At 44.7% G+C, this 19,967-nt stretch overlaps 2 protein-coding genes across 4 annotated transcripts in view; one reads left to right on the top strand and one right to left on the bottom strand.

The window, feature by feature from the left end:
* Positions 1 to 19,967, bottom strand: part of PGAM1 (phosphoglycerate mutase 1) — a 152,485-nt gene that overhangs the window by 34,596 nt on the left and 97,922 nt on the right. The window lies entirely within an intron of this gene.
* On the top strand, positions 62 to 19,364 carry ARHGAP19 (Rho GTPase activating protein 19). 3 transcript variants are annotated; one of them, XM_083738029.1, is made up of 13 exons: positions 140 to 211; positions 4,677 to 4,880; positions 5,538 to 5,638; positions 7,249 to 7,505; positions 11,259 to 11,339; positions 11,659 to 11,868; positions 12,172 to 12,398; positions 12,582 to 12,668; positions 13,375 to 13,440; positions 13,929 to 14,120; positions 14,260 to 14,358; positions 14,588 to 14,698; positions 17,059 to 19,364. In XM_083738029.1, the coding sequence occupies exons 3-13, from the start codon at positions 5,610 to 5,612 to the stop codon at positions 17,113 to 17,115; spliced, it is 1,416 nt and encodes a 471-aa protein (XP_083594155.1). In that variant the 5' UTR covers positions 140 to 211; positions 4,677 to 4,880; positions 5,538 to 5,609; the 3' UTR covers positions 17,116 to 19,364. The 3 variants fall into 3 exon arrangements, with proteins under 3 accessions (XP_083594154.1, XP_083594155.1, XP_083594156.1); XM_083738030.1 differs by lacking the exon at positions 5,538 to 5,638; XM_083738028.1 differs by lacking the exons at positions 4,677 to 4,880; positions 5,538 to 5,638 and having other exon boundaries at positions 62 to 211.

Here is a 19,967-nt window from a genome sequence, read left to right as displayed (position 1 = left end):
GGCGCTTCCAGGCCTGATGGTCGTTAGGCGTTTGCCGTGTTCGAACAGGCCAATGGCTGCGCGGCCACGAGGCAGCGGCGGGTGGGACTATTTTGCAAACAGCCAATAGGCTTTTGCAGTTGAAGCGACCAATCGGAAGGCAAGGCGGCAGATATGAGATGGCGGCGGAGTCGGCTCTGAGAGAGAGAGGAGGAGAGAAACGAGTGGGCAGGTAGGTCGGTCGGTGTGTCCGCCGGGCGGGCCGAGGTAGCGTGGCCAGAAGACTTTGAGAAGCTGAAGTGGGTCAGGTGAGGGCGGGGTTGAGACAGAAACAAGGCATAGGGTATACGAGCCTTTCGCTGTGGTGCCTCAATCATTTGTGTGGCCTTGGGACGTGAGGCCTGTGGCCCTGCCTCTAGGGCAAGCTGTTTCATAGAGCGGAGGTGCAGTGCTCTGAAGCCCATCCCGTCTGCTCTTGCTCTTTGCCCAGGGGCTGAGGAGAGCGAAGGAGGCGGATCTCCCTTCTCCCTCTAGACGCGCCTGGGCGAGGAGGAAGTCTGGGGTGGAGCAGAGACGGGGCGACATGACAGAAGAATATGATAACATTACGCGTGGCATAACAGATAGAGGAAGGTTTTCTCCCTCTCTCATAACACTAGGACGAGTGGCATCCAATACAGCTGAATGCTGGAAGACATAGGACAGATGAAAGACGAGGTCATAATTGGTCAAATTATGGAACTCGCCCTGCCAGGAGGCAGCGATTGACACCAACCTGGACGGCTCGAAAAGAGGATTAGACAAATTCATGGAGGAGAGAGCTGTCAATGACTGCCAGCCAAGATGTGGTTGTGCAATACCTCCACAACTGGAGGCAGCAGTGGTTCCAAATAGCAGTTGCTGGAAACTTCAGGAGGGGAGAGTAGGCTCACGGTGGTTTCCCACTGTGAGAACAGGTTGCTGGACTAGATCCAGCGGGCTTGTCTTATGTTCTTATGAAGGGACATCCTAGTGATTCAGAACTGGGCAAGGTTTTGGGGTGGTTGTTGGGTGGGATGAAGGAGAGATACAGAGGATGTCAATGTTCCAATCTAGCTGACATGTGGTTCTTCTAGATATTTATTTTATTTATTGCATTTATATACAGTACCAGTTTTTTCTCCAAGGAGCTCAGGGTGATGTACATGGTTCTTCTCCTTCCTCATTTTATCCCCAAAAGAAGCCCATAAGTAGGTTAGTGCTGAGAGACAGTGACTGGACAATGTCACCCAGAGAGCTTAATGGCCGAGTGAGGAATTGAACCCTTAGTTTCCTAGGTTCTAGTCTGGCACTAGCCACTAGGCTACACTGTCTTTCCATGTGCCAGTGTGCACACCTAAAGTACAAAGTGTGGTTTTCTGCCCTAATATCAAAGGAATAGTGTTCATCCAGAGCTAATGTGGTGTACTGGTTAGTGTAGGACTAGAATCTGGGAGACCAGGCTTCATATCTCTGCTTGACTCACTGGGTGACTGTGGGCCAGTCAACCTCTCAGCACTAATCTACTCAGGCTTGTTGTGAGGATAAAATGGGGAGAGGAAGAAGTATGTATGCCATCTTTAGCTCCTTGCAGAAAATGTGGGATGTAAATATATCAAGAAATAAATGCAATGTGTTAACAGGTTAATAATACAACCGTTGCTACTTCAACCATTATTGGAACGATACATTTCAATACTATGCAAGAAACAAGTCAGAATAAAATTTCTTTTTTAAAATACATTTTATTAATTTTCCAGAAGACATTTTCAAAACAATTGGTTCCCCACTCCCCCAGGATAGAATACTAATTTGTCAAATTTTCCCATAAATCTATATGCATAATTGGTGGGTGTCAGTCATCAGGGCATTTATTTGAATATTTTATAATGGGATGCCATATTGAAACAAAATATTAGTTGTATCATTCAGGTCGTGTATTCTCTTAGTTAGTTTCTCAGATAAAGCAAGTATCCACATATTCTGTTTCCATTGTGTGGTGTGTAGATGATCAAGTCCTTTGCAGGGTTTTTTATGGTTTCTTTTTGCTATGAGTAGTTGCGCCACTACTAGAAGAAAGGTGGTAAGTTCCATGTGTAATAAAATAAACATTTCTATTCTAGAAACATCCTCCTTGCTTTGTGAGCTTTTGATATTTTTTTTCAGGGCTTCAGCATGTTTATTCTTCGCATCCTGTAGGTTAAATGGCTTCTTTGCTCAAGCTTGCTGGAGTCTGCTGTAGAGTTAATAGTTCATTTTCTGCTGTATTTTTCAGGGAGCACCAGTTCTTTTTTTTAGGAACTGCAGTTGGAGCAATTCTGTTTGATCTTACAATGTAATCTTCAAAGTCATCCATTAGTTTAGGCCTTTGATACAGACAGCATGACTACGGCTCTGTTTGTAAGAAATGCCAAAATGAATGCTTAGTATTCATTTCTCCACAACAGGCATGTTTTATTAAGCAGTTGGTTCTTCCATAGTTTATTTTCTGACCACCTTTCACTGTTAAAAGGCCTTTCTTTGCAATCACTTTTAATCCCTTTATTCCTTGAAATATGGTGCTGCAAGGCTCTGATATTGATCCTCTGGAAGTTGGAGATTACAGGAGGAAAGTTTTCTTAACACTTATTTTATGGCATAACCTTAAAGGGCTGCAATCCTTCAGATGCATGAAGTGTTATCCTGAGTTGCAGGTATATGTACACATAGTTGGTGAGGATTAAAATCAGAGGAAAATGAAATGCAAAAAGTATGAACAATAATAATTATTAGCTTCTCATTCTCCAAACAGTAGTTGATGATAGCACAAGCATCCTAGCACTGATACAAATATACCATGGTTCAAACCACAGATTACAATTTGTCAATATTCTATATGTTAAGCAGACACTGTTCTGTGCTTAATCAATTCTTATTAATATTTTTCCCCTGGACCAATTGCTCCTTGCAATATCTTTTATTGTTAAATTAACTGTTCTCCTTATTAATATCCCTCTGTACCTGCCGTGACTGAACAATCATCTTCTACTGTGGCCTTACCTCGAATGCTTGTGGGTGTTCTTCACCTTATTTATATTTATATGTATTTGATAGCCTACTCCACCCTGTAATCCCATGTTGAATTACATACAAGTAACATGCCTTGCCATATATTGAAGCATATCAAAGCAAGCAGCATCAGTAACAACACTGCAGTGGAATGCATATTCTTAATTAATCCTGTACCCCCAAAGACCTATGCAAAGAAGTGTGTCTTGACCCACTGACAATGTAGTTACAATAATACGGCCAGATGCATCTTAGAGGAAAAGCATGGCACAAGCTGGGGGCCACATCAAAGAAGGCCCTCCCACACTCTGCCATGGCCCAAACCACCTGTAGGATCTACACTGCAGACCTTAACACCCAGGCGAGTCAGTACGTATTAGAGCTGCTCTTCAGATATTTCAGCTCCAAGTATTAGGTACTTAAGCACTGGATTCTAAGCACCAAGTTAAAAGTTCTAGAAGCTGTCAGAGGCACAGCCTTGTGCATGACTGAAAAAATATTATATGCTACTACAAGAAGCCTAGATGTTGCTTCAGTTAAAGTGATCACATAATTCCATTAGTCTGTCTTTCTATTGAGCCCAGCTCCCCTTTGTTTTGCTATGGCACTAGATCAAAGTCCTTGAGGATTTTATTCCATTCACAAAAGTCTTCTCATTCATGTCATTGTCACTCATCCTTCCCCGCCCCAACCCCTTCATGAGCAAAACATTGCCCTTGCTAATTTGGTTTTTCTTCAGCCTTGGTAACAAAAACCAAATAATCTTTTCTTGCTTCTCCTGGACACCCGCTTTCTAATTGGACACAAAGAATAGTGGGGGTAAAGCAGCAACACTGAAGGTTATTGCACTGATGATTGCAATACTATTGTGATAAAAGTGGAGAATCCAAGCTGCAAAGCAAACAAGATTGCTCCCCCTGCCCACATCAGTAACTGCTCTTTTCTAATATTATGCAAACTGGGGGAGTGGGCTGTACACATCCTCCTCCTCCTTTAACATGGCTGCAGTACAGGGCTTTTTCTATTGTGCATGACTGGGCTGTCTGAGAAGGGTCCTGATTGTATGTGCTGTCTCGCATTTCCATTTCATTAGCGTTAATAATAGGCAGGCATATTTTTGTGCGGGGGAGTGTTGCTGATAAAGTGACCTTTCAAAACTACAAAGCCCAGTAAAATGTAGCACGGAATAAGGGGGTTTAGAGCTGTTTCCAACTGTGAGGTCTCTAATCATAAAATGGGGTTGGATTTTAGTTGTCAGGGCAAGACAATAAATGGACTGCAAGCCCATTTCTTTGTTACAGTATGCCCCAAATGCATGGGGGACTAAAGAATTAAAACAAGGGGAAAGCTATACTCAAAAGATCCTTCAGGCTGGTTTCAGATGAGAAAAAGGCAACAAGAAGAGATGGGATGTAACCTCTAATTATTTATGGTATTGTTTTCTTTTGATTGTTAGGTTTTTGAGAGTACCTAAAATAAAATTTAAAAATAAATTGGGTGGGGCAAATGATGGAGGCAGGCTGCCCCGCGATCTTATGCAATGTAGTTACACACTGGGGAATGAAAAACATGAAAAGGGGAGATTTTAAAAAGATTTCTTTTTATTAATTATTTTGTTATTTTACATGTAGCCAGCCTTTCACCAGCCCTTCTAACCAGGGCAGGTTAGAAAAATATCACAACTAAAAGAGTACAATTGTATTAAAACCTCAAAAAATATAACCACAAAATTCATCAGTAATGCAATTGACAAAACAACAGCCCAGGGTAGTAATTGAAGAGGAGGGAGGATATCCACTCAACCAAAGGTCTGCATAAAGAAAAGTAGAAATGTGGTAAGTCTAGATGGAGATGATGCATGAAAGGTTTCTAGTAACTGGGAATGGTGAAGTCAATGGAAGAAGTAAAAAATTTTGGGGTTAAGTGCTAAGGTTGCAAGCTTTTGGAAGTCTCCAGCAGTGAGTGACATCAGATCCACCAGGTAGGGTAGGTAGGGCACAGTCATGAAGGCACTAAGGCAAAGACAAGAATTTTATGCAGAAGATGTGGAAGGAAAGTCAGTAGAGATGAGAGTTTATATATTGTGTGAATACGCGCGCACCCACACCCACACCATGCATATACACATAATATACTGGACATGAATGAGGGGAATGCACCAGCATGAGTCCAAGAGCTATTTTCAACTGCGATGCCTAAACTATTGTGAGGGTTTGCTTAAAATTGAAGAAATCTTAAAAGTAATTGTTTAAAATCATGGGCAGAGACTGTCAATGAATATGACAAGGACACTTTTCTCCATTCAGTGTTCAAGTCTGATACAGGTGACATGCCTAGCGTTCCATCTGTTACTTTCTGTGGGGTAGGAAAAGTGGAGAAGAAGTTGGTTAGCCTGAGTTCTGCTTTGGCTCCATATCAAGGTTGATGCATTTGTGCCAAGAGGGCTAATAAATGAGTCTTTGTGTTGTTTAGTGTGCATGGAATTTGCATAGGCTGTGCTGGAGCAGGCAGATCTGTTTCTGAAAACAAGGAGCAAGTTCTTCTCGCTGTGTCTCTGCTTCCCAATGCCTCATCAGAAGCTTTCTGCACTTGTGTAAGCAATCTGACTTTCTGTGTTTATTAAGTAATAGGGGCTATCAGATTTTCTAGAAGATTAGATTTGAAACCCCACAAATAGGTATTGCATGAATGACAGTCAAATTTAGTTCAGTGGATTTTCTTTAATGTTTAGATCATGACTGGGACACACGGGAGGGAAGGGTGAATAACTGGCATAGCTATTCTGTGGATTGATCCGTTTTATTGGGTGAAGACACTAACTACTGCACTAAGCAAGTAGAGAGAAGTTGGATCTAATTAGATTACAATGTGTTTTGGACACAATGTACTTAGTGGGCTGACATGTATAAGACAGCAGAATGTGCTGCAAGTGGGAGGTCAATCGACAATCATTCCCAGCTGCTTGAGCTGAACTGCTCCATCTTGTCCTCGGCTTGTTAAGCACGTCAAACTGCAGGGTAGTCTACCAAGCAGCACTGGAATCAGACTGCACTTGGCAGCCAACTCACCAAGTGGCTGGAGAAAGCGGTACTTCTCCATGCTTTGCTGCTTTTGGAGTGATTTTGCCAACTTAATTGCTCCAATTAAGAACCTACTGTCCAGTTACAACTCACCCCTAGGCTGGCACTGCAGTAGGGTATGGCTACAGGGGTGGCTTTTGGGTAATCTTCGTAAAAATATCCCACTGCATCATGGCATTCAAGTGCATAAGAGATAATTTGGTTAAATTCATGTGACAGCCTTTCTTCCTGTGTGTCTTTAAATGTTTGACTTGCAACAAATTTTTCATAATACTTCACCTCTAAGAAAACAGATAATTATATTTGTTGAGTCCAACTGAACCCCCTCATAAAACAGGAATTTGCTCTCTTTGCATAGAGAGAAACCTGGCACAGAATGTCACGTCTCAGAAGATGATGCAATCTCTACCTCAAATCTGTTCTAGATTATTTTCATACATGCTTAGTAATTTGGAATGTAAGTTAAATTGTTGGTTTTTTTGTTAAATATTTTGATTAGGATCTCAATACCAAACTTTGGCCAGTTATAAGGTCTTGCCCTCTGTAGGGTATGATGTGTAATATGACAGGTGAGCGCATCCCTCAAACAGAGACCATGCTGAAGGACTATCTCCAGGTTGTACTTGATTGATTGCTAAATGATGTGCTATCTGGTCAGCCCCACCTGACTTGATTTATACATGTTGTGCTGGTATCTACAGCAAGGATAAGAAGCCTCAGGCCCCGGGGACCAAATGTGGCCCTCCAAGCCTCTCTATTCAGCTCTCAGGATGGCCAAAGCCCATCACCAGCCCTGCATCCTCAAGTGCTTTTATCTGGGTTGAATCTATTCTTAATTATTGTAACATCACTTTATTGCCTTGCTGCAGAGCTTTGTGTGTGTGTGTTTTAGAAACTTTTACGTGGTGGATGTACTTTATTGCATAAAAAGTCACATACCAGCCTCTGGCTCTCCCCTCCACTGGTATGTGGCTCCCAGGAAGATTGTCCATAAGGGAATGCTGTCCTTGGGCTGAAATAGGTTCCCTACCCCAGATCTGCAGGTGGGTCCTGCGTAGCTGAGTATTTTAGTTTGTGTTCAGGTATGTCTCCCAAAGTAATGTATCTTTGTTTCTCTCCCTAGTGATGCCATTTGCAGTTTAGTTATCTGCAATGACTCCTCCCTTCAACGGCATCAGATCATCTTCAATCCAGACTTCTTTGTGGAAAAGCTGCGACATGAGAAACCTGAGGCATTCACAGAGCTTGTGGTCAGTAACATCACCCGGCTGATTGACCTGCCTGGAGCAGAGCTAGCCCAGCTGATGGGACAGGAGGACCCTCAGTTGCCTGGCACATCCTCAGGGTTTTTCCGTTCCCTGATGTCTCTGAAACGCAAAGGTGAGTCTGATGTGTTGGCTAAGATTTTTTGATGTTAAGCCTTGGTATCCTGGGTACAGCCTCTGCTAAGTGTCCCACATATGTGGCAACAACTCCAAGGAAGTATGTGAAAACTTTTCTGGTCCAAGTACAGTGCTGACCAGCCCCTTATCAAAAGAAAATAAGGGCAGTACAGGCAATTCTCATTTTACATGGGGGTTCAGTTCTGGACCCCTGCGTGTGTTGGCGTAGCGTGCGTAAGCCCATTCTACTCCCATTCTGTTCCACCCCCGTTCTTCCCCTTTTCAGGTAATCTTTATGATGCTTCAGGGCTACTTCTGGGTTTGGCGCTGTGTGCGTGCTCATGCGTCATTCGGACAGAGCCAGTGTGGTATAATGGTTAAGAGCGGTAGTCTCGTAATCTGGGGAACCGGGTTCGCGTCTCCGCTCCTCCACATGCAGCTGCTGGGTGACCTTGGGCCAGTCACACTTCTTTGAAGTCTCTCAGCCCCACTCACCTCACAGAGTGTTTGTTTTGGGGAGGAAGGCAAAGGAGAATGTTAGCCGCTTTGAGACTCCTTAAAGGGAGTGAAAGGCGGGATATCAAATCCAAACTCCTCCTCCTCCTCCTCCTCCTCTTCTTCTTCTTCTTCTTCTTCTTCTTCTTCTTCTTCTGCTAAATCGGTCATTGCCTGTAAGACAATGACAATGTTTATTTAAATACTTGATTTACACAAGGGGTGGGAAACCTGTGGCCCTAAGATGCTGCTGGACTCAAAGTCGCATCAGTCCCAGGCAGCATGATGATCAGGGATGATGGGAATTGTAGTCATCAATATTTGGAAAGCCACAGGTTCTCCACCCATAGTTTTCTTTATCATCCCTTTCAATTCCATTCTTATGGAGGACAAAGCTCTTGTTTTGGCAGCCATAATGGTGCCACCCATGCTAGAAGGTAGTATATGCATCTTTATTTTTTTAAAAGCAGGTTAAAAAAAAAGTCCCGAAACAGAAAGGGAAAAACTGCATGGGTGTGTGCTTCTATGGAGGGTGGGAAGAGGAGGTAGAAAGCAGCAGAGAGTGAGGAGGGTGTGGTGTGCAAAGATGCCTGCCCACAACATGAGATCCACTTTTGGGGGTAGATTACTACATACAGCTGCAATAGTAACGGACTGTGTCTTTTTTTAATCTGGAATAGGAGAGCTGGGGAGAGACCTTAGCTTGGTGACAGAGCATGCGCTTTGCATTTGGAAGGTTCCACATATAATCCCGGGCTTCTACAGTTAAAACTAATGTGCAAAATGTTTGCCTGAGATCCTAGACATCTGCTGCCAGCCAGACAAATAGTCTACTCTGATCTAGATGAGCAAATAGTCTCAACAGTGTAGTCTATGCCTTATATCTTACCTAGAAAAGCAATCACTAGTTCAGCTGTCAACTGGTGTACCTTCTTCCTCCCATTGTGCTGCCTACACTTTTGGGTGTGCCAGGTTTGGATGAATGTTGTGCTCCCACCCATACTTGTAAAACATTTATGTTTAATTCTTTGGTCAGCTGGTCATTCTGTGCTACTAGCAGGCAAGAGGATTCCTATAGCTAAACTCTCCTGCTTCAGCTGGCTCTCAGTCTCGGTTCCCTTTGAAAATACCCTTATTTGTATCTCCTCTTCAAAGTCTTAACTGGACCTATGTAGCTGCTAAGAGCAATGTTCCTATGGTGTTGCTTAGAGATGCTGAACAAGGAAACAGTCACTTAAGTTGGGAGAAAAATCTGGTAGACAACCAGCCTTGGACTCTCAACCTGCATTTCTACTTGTTTCTTTTCTGGCAAATTTATTTTGCTGGAAGACGATCAGAGTGGCTGGGGCAACCCAATCAGATGGGTGGCATATTATTATTATTATTATTATTATTATTATTATTATTATTATTATTACTAATTACTATTCATCTTCATCATCATCTAGGGATATATTTCTTCCAAACTGAATTAAAATATACAGCCCTTATTTCCCACTGCAATATAACTTGCAAAGGTTTCCATCTTGCCCTGGCAACAAAATAATAAACGTCACATTTAAAGGATGAAATGTGAGATTGCTTGAACAATCCTTTACCTGCCTAAATATGACTACAAATATCAGCCTAAATATCTAAGATGTAGTTTTTATACAAATGTTCTATGCCCTAGGAATATTGGGTTGGGAGGGAGTAGGCTTAATGAATGAAAGAACCTTTGGGTTGGGGGGATGGAAACATGCAGGGTGATGTATAACGCTGGAGAGAAGAGGGATGAATTTGGAGGAGATTACTGGAAGGTGAATGATAAAGATTTGGGTGGAAGAAGGATTTTAGATATGAGCAATAATTTTGCATGGTGTGTAACTGGATGTGCGCACATGTCATGTGGCCCTTGAAGGGGTGTCCAGCCCTCAGTGCCAAATAAAGTTAGCCACCCTGTTCTGGGGTATTTCCCTGTAGTGGGGAGGGGATCCTTGGATAGCTTGTCCCTCCCACTTGCTCCACTGGCCAGAATTATTCAAATGAGATACAGTGGTGCCTCGCAAGACGAAATTAATTCGTTCCGCAAGTTTTTTCGTCTTGCGAGTTTTTCGTCTTGCGAAGCACGGTTTCCCATAGGAATGCATTGAAAATCAATCAATGCGTTCCTATGGAAACCGCCTTCAGACCAGGTCCGGGGACAGTCTGTCCCCCGACCTCTTCTGAAGGCTGGGGGGGGACAAGGGCTTTTCTCCCCCCCCCCAGCATTTTAAAAAACCCCGGGACAGCGGACTTCTCCGCTGTCCCGGGGCGATTTTAAAGCCCCCGGGAAGGCAGGCGGGGGGGAGCAAAGACTTTCGCCCCCCGCCAGCCTTCAGAAGAGGTCCAGGACCTCTTCTGAAGGCCGGCGGGGGGCGAAAGTCTTTGCTCCCCCCCACTTGTCTTCAAAAGCCGTCTGGGATAGCGGAGAAAGTGCTGCGTTTCTCCGCTCTCCCGGGAAGGCAGGCAGGGGGGAGCAAAGACTTTTGCCCCCCGCCGGCCTTCAGAAGAGGTCCAGGACCTCTTCTGAAGGCCGGCGGGGGGCGAAAGTCTTTGCTCCCCCCCGCCTGCCTTCAAAAGCCATCCGGGATAGCGGGAAGCACTTCCCTGCTATCCCGGACCGCTTTTAAAATGCTGGCGGTGGGGAGCAAAGCCTTTCGGCCCCCGCCGGCCTTCCTGGACCTCTTCTGAAGGCCGGAGGGAGGGGAAAGGCTTTGCTCCCCACCGCCAGCATTTAAAAGAGGTCCCCGGAGATTTCCCTATGGGCTTTCTTCTTGCGAAGCAAGCCCATAGGGAAATTCGTCTTGCGAAGCGCCTCGAAAAACGGAAAACCCTTTCGTCTTGCGGGTTTTTCGTCTTGCGAGGCATTCGTCTTGTAGGGCACCACTGTAGCTCGTACCTTCCAGTGGGAGGTTGACCCCTCCAGTTCCTTCCTGTCTAGCTCCTTGTGCAGCTCCTTGTGTCATTTTGAAACAGATCCAAGTTTAGAAAACCTGTATCTGTTTTACAGCATACTTTCCTTTCCAGATCACAGTAAGCGTTTTTTGTTTGCTTTTTTTAAACCTGAGGAGATGAGGAGTTGCATTTGCAAGAGAAAGGGTCGAAGTCAACACACAGTGAACTGGGGCTTTTTAATTCTGCCTTTTCAGTATAGTATGGAAATGCTTGCACATTTCTGGGTCTCACAACAGTTGATGATGTTGGCTACTCATTATCTCCTCCTTTTCATCTCTAGAGAAAGGGGTGGTTTTTGGAGCTCCACTGACTGAAGAAGGTATCGCTCAAATATCTCAACTGATAGAATATCTGCATAAGAGTAAGTGGTTTGTGGTTTCCTTTCAGTCGTTGTTTAGTCAAGGATAGTGGACTGGTCTGGGGGCACAGATTTAACTCATTTCTGAGCTGAGGAAGTCCTAGGAGCTATGTGATTCTAGACACTAACCTTTTCCTGCCCCCCCCCATATCAAATGTTTAGTGATTTTTTTGTACTAGACCTCTGTAGGATGTTCAGATAATGTGGCAGGAAGAAAAGGAAAGTATAAAAGGTTAAGAGGCTTTGTCAATATACTAGAAGAGGACAACATTTTATCTAACATATTCTTGATACCCCTCTTGTCTTTCTTCTCATGGTGCAGATCTGCGGGTAGAAGGCTTGTTCCGAGTGCCAGGAAACAGTACCAGGCAGCAGAATCTGAAAGAAGCCTTGAACAGTGGGACAGAAATTGACTTGGATTCAGGGGAGTTTCACTCCAATGATGTGGCCACTCTACTGAAGATGTTCTTGGGAGAATTACCAGAGCCTTTGTTGACCCATAAACATTTCCATGCACACCTCAAAATTTCAGGTGAGTCAGCCTTGGAGGGAAGTGGGAACCAGCCCACAGGATGTTAGCATCAATAATTTGGGGTTTGCCTTGTTCAGTGATAAAGCTGTTGAGTTAGGATCAGAGAAAGGCCTACTTTCTCTGCCCATGTCATAATAGAAATATATAAGCATGAAATCTTTGGGATTTCTGATTTATGCTGAGGAAAAGAAGAGTGCAAAGGAGTGTGATGGCAAGTTGGGAATGGGCAGTTGATAAAATAGTGTATAGTTTCCTGAAATGTGTGTGCAGATAAAGTTTCTTGAGATGTTTTCCTGTTAATAGATCTGATGCTGTTGGATGACAAGGGCAACAAGACCAACATACCCGATAAGCAGCGTCAGATTGAAGCACTGCAGCTCCTCTTCTTGATCCTGCCAGCCCCCAATCGCAGCCTGCTCAAATTGCTGTTGGATCTGCTTTATCAGACAGCCAAAAAGCAGGACAGGAACAAGATGTCAGCTCATAACCTGGCTCTTATGTTTTCACCTCACATTTTGTGGCCTCGAAATGTAAGTGGTGTTACATTTTTAGGCAGCAGTACAAAAACCCAGGCTGGGAAGGAGTTCATCTGTCCTATCCCAGCTTGGCTGCTGTGTCCTAACTCCTGAAAATAAACCTACCTCTACCAGGGATCTTGCATCTTACCTACACTCTCCTAACAATTCTGCTTTGGTGTTTTCCACTATTGCCAGGTGACTGCCAGTGACCTACAGGAAAACATTCCCAAGCTAAATAACGGGATGGCTTTTATGATCAAGCACTCGCAGAAGCTCTTCAAGGTAGGTGCTTCAAAAGGAAGGGACAATCTCTATCTCTCTTTCAGTATCTGCTTAGCAAATGTGTCAGGCTGTCCCCTCCTGGGGGAAAATATGTTCTGTGCACAGTCCTGACACTGTCAAGCCTGACATCTTTTTATCTATTACTTCCTTGGAGGTGCTGTGTACTGTGCCTGCTCCCTTTGCTGGGTAGATCACAAGTGGCACTGATATGTGAAAACAAGGCCTCCTATTCTAAATGGCAGGATATCCTGCACATGTGAGTGTCCTTGTAGTTACCGTGCCAAACTCTGCTTTAACCAGACAGTGCCCCTTTCCTGATCAGTTACTATCATGGTCTCTGAGGCTGCTCTTTGGGTCCTCATCTGTCCCTCTTTGCCATTTAGCTTAATAAATATCCCTATTAATGGCTAAAATCTCTAGAAAACTAGGCAGGTTCACATTTAATTGTAAAAAAGTGAGACTCCTAAAGCATCTGGTAGCATACAACATATCTGAGATGATAAAGGACTGAATGTTTGCCCTGGGTGACCCTCCTACCTATAAAGGAAGCACGCTTCAGAAGATTTTGCATGGATTACATTGAAAGATGAAGTTGCTTGTCTGGCGGGGTGAGTGCCTGGAGCAACTGCTATAGGATGGAACCTCAGAGTTGGGGAGACTTTGGCTTAATTGTGTCTGACTCCTTCTGTTTCACTCTCCTTTCAAGGCTCCCTCATATATCCGGGAATGTGCAAGGCTGCATTACTTGGACTCCAGAACACATGCCTCAAAGGTAAGAGCAGTCCATGACATTGGTCATGAAAGGGAGCACCCAACATGGGCACCAGCAGGTCAGCAAACTGATAACTAAAACAGTTTTGTTCATGAGAATTTCCAATAAGGGATTCTTTGGGGGAAATCTATTCCTTAGGAAGGCAGAAAAGACGTAATTCGACCCCAGTTTTGTCACTTGGACTGCTACATATCCCCTCTATTAAAATGTGTTCTAGTTAGGCTAAAATTCTAGAGAATGGAACAAATTCTCATTTAACTGTCAAAAATAGAACAACATTATTATAGCACATGCATATTTTGGGGAGAGAGGAAAAGATCGAGCCCTCAGCTGTTCACCCAGGTCTGACTTTGCTACTGGATATGAAGCTCAGACTACCTTTATTAGTGTGATGAAAGGCAAGATAGCTATCATTGGGAGTGGGGTGCTAATGGTCTTTATAGGACAAAACAGCCTGAAGTGCAGAGGGTTCTTTTGAATTTTTGCAGGATGACTTGGACTTGCCTGTGCCCCGGAATTTCAAGGACTTCCAGCTTCTGAAATTCAAGAAGCGAGGACTGGTGGATCCCTCTGCCCACCAAGAAGACACACAGCAACATACAGAAGAAGCACTGAAAGAGCTCTTCCACCATGTTCATAATATGCCAGACTCTGCCAAGAAAAAGAAGCTCATTCAACAGGTAGAAGGGAGACTTGGGTAACTGACTGGAGCAAAGAGGCATGAATGGGGCTTTGTGCTTGGAATGGAAACCAGGATCAATCTTTGGGATAGATGGGCAATGCTGCAGAGTTAATTATGCTATAAAGTGTGTGTTCTAGTTTCAGAAGCACCCTGAAGCTCTCACTCCTCAGGCAGGTGTACCCACACCCCGGACCCAGAAGCGGGCTCGCACTCGTTCCTTCAGTGGCTTAATCAAGGTATGGCTCTTTCTACCATTAACAATAACTTCGGCTGCAGTGGTGCTGCTCAAGTTACTTCTCGCTGGTGTATGTATCGGGCATATTGTCTGCTGTCCAGATGCATAAGCTTTCTGATGGTATGGGGTGTACATATTCAGGCTTCCATAAATAAGCCCTATTCTGTTCTGTTGCCTTTTTCTTTCCGTTCCCCAGTCACAATCCCAGTGTTTTCCTTTTCTTCATACAGCGTAAGGTGCTGGGGAGTCAAGGGTCTTTGGATAAAAAAGGGAAGGATGCAGTTTTGGAATCAGCGGGCATGAAAGAGCAGAAGCACGGCAGCAAGGAGAATGTTAGCATGGTAAGGCCAGCTGGAAGAACAATCACTGTGCACTCATAATGGGGTTGGTTCATGAAGGGGGTTGCTGCTAGCTATTGCCTGCAGTTCATATCCGTCTGCACTGATATGGCGCCCTAAATTTTCCTGAACACAACAGGAAGTCTTGGAATAAGCCTAAAGCTCTAGATGCATCACTCACATAACTAACAGAGCAGCCCTAAGCTGTGTTGGTGCTGGGGCCTCGAATATGCCACTGCTATGCGAGTGGAATGGCTACTAAATGCAGTACCTGCTCAGCCCTGGACATGAGTGGGGAATGGAGGGAAGAAACACCAGCCATGACCCCAAGTTCCTTGGAAACACTGCTATTGTCCAGTCCACCAGTTTCAGAATGTGGTAGAAATGATACCTCCCATGCTGCCCAGAAACAAAGGGAGCCAAACCACACTGGCAGGCTTGTGAGTGGAGCCATGCTAGCTACGACCATGCTTCCTCAATACACAGCATCCCAACATGTGAGCCTCAGTAGCACAGCTCCCAAGAGGCCCCAGGCAGCCTTGTAGGAAGGGATCCAGCACCTCAAATACCCCACCCCACATAGTTGCACACCAGCCTCAGATCCCTGGCAGCCCATAGAACCAACCCCCAACCACCCTGTGCCTGATGGCTCTGCCTTCTGGGTAGCATCCCATCCCTCACTGACTGCCTCATATCCCCTGGCAGCAACACTCCGGCCCTTGGTGCATTCTCAGTGACCCATCTGTGGAGCCAGAGAAAACAGGAAGTGAGGGAGCCCAAGTCACATCCAACCTCCCTACCACCCTCCTTCCAAGAGTTGCATCCTAAAGCCACTTGAACCTGATTCAACACTTATGGAACATTGATTTTTTTTATTGAATGGCACCTCATAGAGTGGATCTGAAAAGATAAAGAGGCATGTACATGGTTACTGACCAATCATCCCAGCAGAGTTTTTGTGCTGAGTGGCCAACCCTACAAAGGAGCAACTGGAAGGGAATTTTTCTGTGCCATGTTTGGTATAAAGTGTTGGTGTTGATGTTGACATGGATGTGTATTGAAGGGGTACGGAATCCAGCATAAGTGCTGGTTGTCTCTGTTGCCAATAGCTTTGATGCTTTCCAGATACGTATGTCACTGGCTGAGTGTTCTGCCAGCATATCTGTTGTGGCAGTGACACATGTGGCATTCTTCCATTGCAGCAGGGTTTCCACTGAATCCTGTAACCCCTGACCCATTGTAGGAGTGAGCCCTAAGCCCATCTGCCCCGCTGCTCTTAGGTAGTTGAACTCTTTCTTTCCCAGTGTAACAAAAGGCTGTTTCTTTCCTTTCCAAATCTGGGGAATTGAACTTGATGCCTCTGCTCCTATTGGCTGATGGCCATTTTTGCATTTGGATGCTCCTTCCTTCTGAATTAAGGCTCCATATTTTTTTCTGGAGCAGCTTAATTTCCAGAAGTTTGGCAGACAAGTGTGTGACACGGCAGGCTAGTAAATCTATGCAGCATGAGTAAGATCATGTTAGAAGTTGACTTGAATTTAGGCAGGCCAGTTGCTGGCAACTGAACCATCCTATCTTAGAGAGTGACAGCAAGGTTCAGAGGTTAGAGTTTTCTCATCTTCCCTAGTTACAGAAACCTGCTTCCTCTCCAGCCATCAATGTGATTTGAGCAAGTCTTAGGTCCCCTGAGGACAGGAAAGGGGAGTTCAATTCTGTATGTATACATTACCATGTATAAGCAGCAGCAGCAGCTTGCAATCTCATGTTCTCCTTTTTGGTATGAAGCCTGTGGACTTACCAAACTGCCTTTTGGAAGAATAGAATCATAGAATTGTAGAGGGGGAAGGAATCCCAAGGGTCATCTGGTCCAGCTCCATGCAATGCAGTTATCCTGCCCACAGCCACCCCTGGGTGGGCCTGAACCATCAACCTCTGGTTAACATTCAGACACATTGACCCATTGCACCACAGAGGCTGCAAAGATTCTTTTTAAGTGTGTGATGTGTGTCTATAGCTTGATGCCTAAACTCATTGACAAGAATTAACCAAGAAGCTGCTGTCAGGATGGTTAACTTTTATCTGACAGATAAAACTAGTGAATAGATTTAAAGTGTTAATGTTAGTCCTCAAACTGCCTTGAGTAGACTATTTCTGTTGGCAGCATCCATGAATGAAAGGAAGATGTGCAGGGAAGCAACCAAGCTAGAAGAGTGGGTTAAAATGGTCCTTAGCCTTAAATCTGGTCTTCTCAACAGGAAGCAGAGGTGTAATGTGGCGAAATGTGTCCGTGGCTTCCTTTCCTTTCTTAATGCTTGCAAGCACAGCTCAGTACAAATGTACTAATTATTCTCCTTCTGGTACAGGACTCCCGTAAATATACTCGATTCCATGGTTCCTCGACAAAGGAGTCTTCCATTTGAAGATCCACTCAATGGTCGGTCTCTCTCTTTATATCAGTATATATCTACACACAGCAAAGACTTGCAGCTCTGTGGATAATGCCTGCTACTCCCAAGCTGTGAGTCAGGACTCGCTTATCCCTCTAACCTCACTTATTGGAGCCTGGCCTACAACTGTGTCTGCCAGAATAACAGAGTCTTCCATTGAACATGAGGAAACCACTATTCAACCACTTGTCTAGCCTGAGAATGGACTGGACAGTATCTGCAGTATAGCCTCTCTTTGGAGAGGTTGCTTTGTATGCCTTGTTCTCTCAGCTGTCCATCTTTCTAACAGTTCTTTGGGACTTGGCTTACACTGTCATGTTTTGTGGCTGGTGTTTGTTTGTTTGTTTGTTTATTTTGGCTTTTAGTGTGTACGCACACTGTTTCTTTTACCCCTGCAATTCCCATTAGCATCCACAGTAGAGTCAAGCTTTCATATCCCCTTGGCAGCTAGGCTCATCTCGGCCTCTCTTTGTATGGAAGTCTCTCTGTTGTGGTTACTGATGGGATTTTAGCTGTGCTCTTAGCTGCCTCTCCCAGATTGCAGGGATCTCCCTCAGGCCTGTGGCTCATCTGTCACAAATCCCAGCGTCGGACGTATCCGAACTTAGACATCTTAAACCAGGGATGCAGGGAGCCTGTGGCACTCCAGATGTTGTTGGATTCAGTCTCCAGTTAGCCCAGCCAGCATGTCCTATTCTTGGGGATGATTGGGAGTTGTAGTCCAGCAATATCCCTCATTTAAGAGCAGCGGTAGCAGGAAAGAATTTCTGCAAACTGCCCCTTTAAAAAAATAGAGCCCAAGGGCTCCTTGTCTGAATTCTAGCATGTCTGGTGAATCACCTGCAATGTGATTACATCTTTCTCCCCTCAAAAGGCCGCCAGTTCTGTTGCCACAGACACTTGCCTTCCGCCTGCTACGATTATTCTTCCATCAGCGCTGATTGCCAAGACAGCGTTTTGGCTGAGGCTCTGCCTGATGGAGTCTGTTTCACTGCCCCCTACCTGTCACATTCCCATTGTCTGTGGCCCAGGCTCTGATGTACGTTGCTCAGGCAGGACAGGGGGCTGACAGTTTAATGACTAACAATCTGCTGAAAATGCACTGAAAGAGAGGAACTTGCAAATACAGAAGGCTAACTGACTTGCTCCCTGGAAAGGAGGAGAGGCTGTCAAGATGAATAAAAGAAATGTTCCTGTTTCCTTCCATCAACGAGAAGAGGGCAGGTGAGAGGGTAGTGCAATGCTATAGCAATACTGCTATTTGCAGCTCTGTATTTGCTAAGCTTTCCCTTGCACCTAAAGGAACAAGTGTCTGTCTGGGTCAGGGGTGGTGAACCTGTGGCCCTCCAAGTTGTGTTGGACAAAACGCCTATTAAAACTCCCACCTATTACCAGTATACAGTCATCAGCCCCAGCTAATGTGGCTGAGTTGAACAACATCTGGAGGGCCACTTACTATTCCTGATAACTGGCTTCTGCCTTAGTCTCAGATAGATTTGGCTCAAAGGCTTTTGCAAAGGCACTGTATATTTGAATTTCCTAAATATGTGAGGATTGAGCTTCTTTTTCTTATTCTAAAAAGACTGTCGTAAATCTGTGTCAGGGACCCTGTCAAATGGTCTTCTGATGTGTAGAGATGTATACACCCCTGTTATGGGGAACCTGTGGCCTTCCAGGTGGTGTTCAACTCAACCTCTTGTCACCCACAACAAGTAGCCATATGGTCTGGAGCTGATAAAGAGTTTGGGGTCCGACCACACCTGGAGACTCACAGGTTAGCTGCTTCTATGTTCCTCATCTCCCCAACCTCGAAGCTGGTATGTAGCTTCAGCCAAAGAAGTAGAAAACTGCTAACACTTGGGAGGTCATAGGCAAGACTGAAAATTGCCAAAAAAAATGTCAGGGGAAGCAATCATAGTGGGCAAAACCAGTTTCGGTTACTCTAGATCTTAAGCTTGGATCATTCAAATCTTAGCGGTATTGTAAGTGAAAGCAGGACTGCCCCCATTGTTGTGTCAGCGTTGCTTGTGCAGGTTCTCTGACTGCCCCCATTGTTTTTCATGTTTTACTGTTCTCTTAACTTATCCTTATGTGGACAACCTTTACTTATTTATGCAATGTAGTGATGTAAGTAAAATAATATGTTGTTTCTTGTGGTGTATTGCCCTCTGTTAATGTGAAAATCCTACATTAAATACTGGTGGTTATTGGTGCCTTCTTAACAGACTCTTGGCTAATTTTATTTTTTATGCAGAATGGAGATCGGATTTAAGAGACGGAGAGTCTGTGACCATAAATATAATGACTTTAAAAGTGTGTGCTACTGGAGCTGGGCTTGACCAGGGGACTCCTGTGCCCGTTCCCTTCCAACTATCAACAACCCACTTCTTTTCCTCTTGCTCTTTCCCATGATTCTATATTCTTCCCATTACTGGCCCATCATTCCACAATGGTATAGAAAGTGGGCATCACAGTAGTCCTCATAGACATTGTAAAACGGAAGGTCCTCCATTCTGTTATTGGAGGACAACTCTCATCTGCTGTAGCCAGCACAGCCAGTGGTCAGGGCTGATGGGCATGGTGGTCCACTAACAGCTAGAGGGTCACTGGTTCCCCATCCTCTGTAGAAGGGCTTCTGAAAAGACATTTGGGAAAAGAGGGAGCCTGTATTAGATGATCACTATGGAAAGAAGGTTCTTTCCACGGACTGAGTTAATGGAGTAGAGAACCAAGACAACAACAATGCAGTCAGAATCCACCCCACTTCTCCACAAGGCTTAATTAGAGGGGAAGGCATAGTTAGGTTTCCTGCTGGCATTGACCCC

The sequence above is a fragment of the Podarcis gaigeae genome (assembly GCF_964106915.1).
Source record: "Podarcis gaigeae genome assembly, chromosome: 5".
NCBI classification, from domain to species: domain Eukaryota; kingdom Metazoa; phylum Chordata; class Lepidosauria; order Squamata; family Lacertidae; genus Podarcis; species Podarcis gaigeae.
Note: the sequence above shows the minus strand (reverse complement) of the source record. Positions and strands in the feature narration are given on the sequence as shown.